This window comes from Solanum stenotomum, unplaced genomic scaffold (genome assembly GCF_019186545.1).
Source record: "Solanum stenotomum isolate F172 unplaced genomic scaffold, ASM1918654v1 scaffold7252, whole genome shotgun sequence".
Lineage (NCBI taxonomy): Eukaryota > Viridiplantae > Streptophyta > Magnoliopsida > Solanales > Solanaceae > Solanum > Solanum stenotomum.
Genome location: NW_026036604.1, coordinates 64,580 through 69,127, shown reverse-complemented (window position 1 = coordinate 69,127; position 4,548 = coordinate 64,580). Strand labels below are relative to the sequence as shown.

The 4,548-nt window shown below is 37.1% G+C and overlaps 1 protein-coding gene across 2 annotated transcripts in view; it reads left to right on the top strand.

Annotated features, from left to right (window-relative positions):
* Positions 1–553: 553 nt before the first annotated feature.
* The window catches only part of LOC125852981 (probable aldo-keto reductase 3), a 66,637-nt gene continuing 62,642 nt past the window's right edge, over positions 554–4,548 (top strand). The window contains exons 1-4 of one of the 2 annotated variants that reach the window (XR_007445095.1): positions 554–748; positions 2,223–2,395; positions 2,465–2,567; positions 3,391–3,961. Coding sequence is in view for 1 of the 2 variants with exons in the window: in XM_049532673.1 (XP_049388630.1) it covers positions 554–748; positions 2,223–2,395; positions 2,465–2,567; positions 3,391–3,729 (810 nt within the window). In the remaining variant the exon portion in view is untranslated. Of the gene's footprint in view, positions 749–2,222; positions 2,396–2,464; positions 2,568–3,390; positions 4,002–4,548 lie in introns of those variants that run through there. The other variant, XM_049532673.1, reaches the window with a different exon arrangement.

Sequence of the window (4,548 nt, the reverse complement as noted above, 5' to 3'; positions counted from 1 at the left end):
TGAAAATTTACATACATGAAAACTACTAGGCCTAATACATATATTGGACCCTAAACTTGGCTTCAAATTTTAACTTTGACCTCCATCTTTCATAGTGCACAAATAGACATTTTAACTTGTATAAAGTAGAACAAGTAAACGCACAAGTCCTACATGGCACAATACACGTAGGACACCACGTAGGACAAAAAATGACACGTAGGATGCCATGTAGGACATGTGTGTCTATTTGTTCAACTTTATACAAGTTTAAGTGTCTACTTGTGCACACTCAAAGTTGAAGGGTATAAATGTGATTTGAAGCCAAGTTAAAGGGCATATTTATGTATTATGCCAAACTACTATATCAGTCAATATTGCTAATGATTCGATATTTAAACAAAATTTGAGAAAGGGAGTCAAACGGATTTTTTTTTTTGTTCTAGATATCAACAACAACATTTTCTAGAATTTTAGTTGCATCTTATCAAATTACTTAAATGAAGTTTCCAATATCATATACACTAATTGACGTAGTTAAATATGTGTATTCTAAATTTTATGTATTTAGGCAATGAAAGGAATGAGAGAAAAAGTACAAATAGCTTCCAAGTTTGGCGTAAGTTTGATAGAAGGGAAAATGGACATTTGTGGTGATCCAGAGTATTTAAGAGATTGTTGTGAAGCTAGCTTGAAGCGACTAGATATCGACTGCATTGATCTTTATTATGTTCATCGGATTGATATCCGAGTGCCTATTGAAATCACGGTTTGACATCTTACTCCTATTTTTTTTTTCCATTTATTATATTTGAGGATTTCTGGCAAATTTGTTGTAGTACTATTCTGTTGCTATCTGTTGTTTACACTAGTATCTGTTGTTTCTTGTATTTCCGTTACTTCTTTTTCTAGACTACTATGAACTATTTTTCCTTGAGTTGAGAGTCTATCGATAACAACCTTTCTATCTCTACGAGGTAGGGGTAAGGTTTGCGTATACACTATCCTCACTCAGACTCCACTTTGTGGGACGACACTAGGTATGTTGTTGTTGATTTCTAATGAATTGTTGGATTGTGTGGTTTGTGTAAAGAGGTAACAGTAACCAGTTAATCACTTGGATAAAAGCAGATTTCACTGGATATAGCTCGGCTAGAAACCGCAAAAATCTTCTAGTCTTTTAAAAAAAGAAATTGATTGAATCAACTGTGTGGGAAATGGTCCCGAGCTATTTTACTTGAATCCGCTTTTATATTGCCAAACTGACATATTCATGAAGATCTTCTGATGCACTATATTTTTCGGAATCTTCAAAAGTGTTGATGGAGATGAGTGCGTGTAGGATCCTTCAAAGGCAGTACTTTGGCAGAGTCCGATCAACATATATGATGTGTTGTTTGTCAATCCATAAGATAGAGTCAGAGACGGAATAATGTTCTACTGACAGTAGAGAAAAAAGGGGTGTACAAAAAGGTTGAATTGAAACTTATGCTATGTGAGAAATGTTATGTGTTTCTCTCGAATTCTCAGAGGATAGGCCAATGCTTTGAAATTTTTGTGTTGATAAAGTTTACTTAGTAAAAGAAACACTCATCTTGCTTACTGTAATTTCGTAGTTGCTCCAACTATGAAATAATTTTTCTTTATGTCACATTTATACACTCTACACTCTGTCACTGACAAAATGCTTTATGATGAAATCACAAACAAAGGTCAGCTGAGACCTGTACAGAAATAATCATGGAGATCAGGATTCTATAAAAGGTTGAATTTTTTGTGTAGCATTCAGTGTGAGATTTCTTGACAATTGACATTTTAAGGAGAAGAAGCGGCATCACTGTTAGCTACTACTATCGTTTTTGAAAGCATCACCAAATCAAAATTAATCATCTTTTGTTATAAACAAGTAGTATAAAAGAGATAAAATGTCCAGTGGATGAAAGAATGTCAACAAAGACGATACTCCTGTCAGATAGAAAATCAACATTTTGAGGCTTAATGTAACAATATAATTGGGCATTTTGTTTATTGTGGTTATTGTTATTGTTTTCCTCGCCTTTAACTTGGATTTGATGTACTTGAGCTGAGGGTCTTTCGGAAACAGCCTCTCTACCTCCACGAGGTAGTAGCAAGGTCTGCGTACACTCTACCCTCCCCAGACCCCACCTAGTGGGATTTCACTGGGTATGTTGTTGTTGTTGTTATTGTTTTGTTGTTATGATATTGTGTGGCATAGTGTGTAGATGGGAGAACTGAAGAAACTGGTTGAAGAGGGTGAAATCAAATACATAGGTTTATCCGAGGCTTGTGCAGCACCAATCAGAAGGGCACACGCGGTGCATCCAATAACAGCTGTTCAGATGGAGTGGTCTTTGTGGACCAGAGATCTGGAGGAAGAAATAGTTCCAAATTGCAGGTAATGTGTCTCTTAGAGTTCACTCTTTCAGTTAATATGAAGGTTCTTCTGAGTAAATGCCTTTTCCAGAGAATTAGGAATCGGAATTGTTCCGTACAGTCCTCTTGGACGAGGATTCTTCTCAGCAGGTCCAGAGTTGATTGAGAGCTCGGCCGAGGGTGACTTCCGCAAGGTTGGTCTAGTTAATTGCACTGTCTTCAACCTTGCGTGATTTTCATTTGCATGTAGCCATTTACCTGAATTAGCTGCATATCATAGGCATCATTTTCCTTTTAAACCAAAATTCTGTAACATGTGTCATTGGCTTTTTGTGAAACCCTCCAAGCCTCTCCTTGGGAGAGTTCAATGTTAGCATCAATGTTGTGACTTTCCTACTCTGAACCAATGGCTTGCTGATTAACTGAGCTCGACCAATCTACCGGTATTGATCTTGATGAGATTTCGTCAGTATTGATGAATTAAGGTTACGAAACACATGCTCCCTTTTGAATAAGGCGATCTGAATACAAGATCAACGAGTCTTAACTTCTAGTGCAAATTCGGACATCAAAAAAGAACACTCTTTATAAGTTAAAATGCTTAGAGAGTACAAAAAAGGTACTCCTATCCCACAACGAATGGCGGATCACAGTGTCATGGTCAATGCATCCAAATTTTTGGTATATCTGAATTATAGAAATTTTACTAGAAATCACAATATTTATAACTAGAACGATACAAAAGTAGAGTTGTTTAAATGAAGTTGTCATCAAAGAAAAAACTGTTTTGACTCATTGGTACTGGGTAACTCTATCCATCAAGGCATAGACAGATAGAAAGAAATCACCTAGTGTTTTTTATTTGAACTTGAACCTCACGGTTCTCAATCCAGTTTGCCAACTCATCCTTGTCGCTCGAAATCTCTTCTGATACAGCATGTTATGATTAACGTATAAAACAATACATATGATCGGTATGGCTGATGTATGTTTCTTTTATCATTTGTTTTTTTCCAGAATATACCAAGGTTCAAGCCTGAAAATTTTGAGCAGAACAAGCAAATATACGAGCAAGTCAAGGAAACAGCATCAAGAAAGGGATGCACCACATCACAACTTGCATTGTCTTGGATTCTTCACAAAGGAGATGACATATGCCCCATACCCGGTACCACCAAGATTGACAACCTCAACGAAAATATCGAAGCCATATCTGTAAACCTGACAACTGATGAAATGAAGCAGTTAGAGTCCTGTGCTGCTGAAGATATGGTTAAAGGTGAAAGGCACGCATTCATGTGGGCAACTTGGATAAATTCGGAGACTCCACCATTGTCCTCCTGGATAGATGAATAATGGATACTTTCTCGTCTTGCTTTGGAAGAATCCCCGTTAAAGCCCAAGTCTAATTCGAAGTAAAGGCTGAACCCGGGCTAATGGCAGTTCAGCATTACTTTCTAGCAGGTTAAATAGAGACTAGGATTTACAAATCTACAATGTTCTGGACAAATGTATAATCACAGTGTGCACACAATGTAGTTTGCTAGTAGTCTGAAGTTCTTTCGCTAGTGCATACCTTTATATCCAAGTTTTACTTGTATTTGTGATGAAAATTTATTGCTATCCCCTGTGTACCTTTGGTCCTTTGTGCGATAGAGCCCTTCCACACAAGACTCCTGAATCACTCCAGTCTCGATTTTTCAATTTTTATCATATGGTTTAGAATTGTTTATGCTTAATGCATATTCAAGTTTGTCACACCCCAAGCCTACACCCTGGACGTGGCCGGCACTCGAAGACCATTGCTGGTCCCCAAGCGAACCCTCATCCTGGCTGACTCCAAGCGAAATACTAACTTAAGCATACAAGAGCTTAAAACTGAATAAGAGTTTATAAACTCAACTTTACAAATCTTTAACTCAAAAGAAAACTCTGTATAATAGAATATATATACAACTCGCCATAAAAGGCAACTTTAGTCTTCAAAACATTTAACAAAATAAATGAAGACACTTCTGAAACTCTATTGTCTATCTATGAAGCCTCTAACTGATAAAGATGGAAGTCGGGACAAGACCCACGACCTCCTAACAACTGATACAACTGAAAGGTAAATGAAATCCTCCGGAAGCAAAGAGGCTTGTCATAGCTAACTGGAACTCCCGGATGTATCAA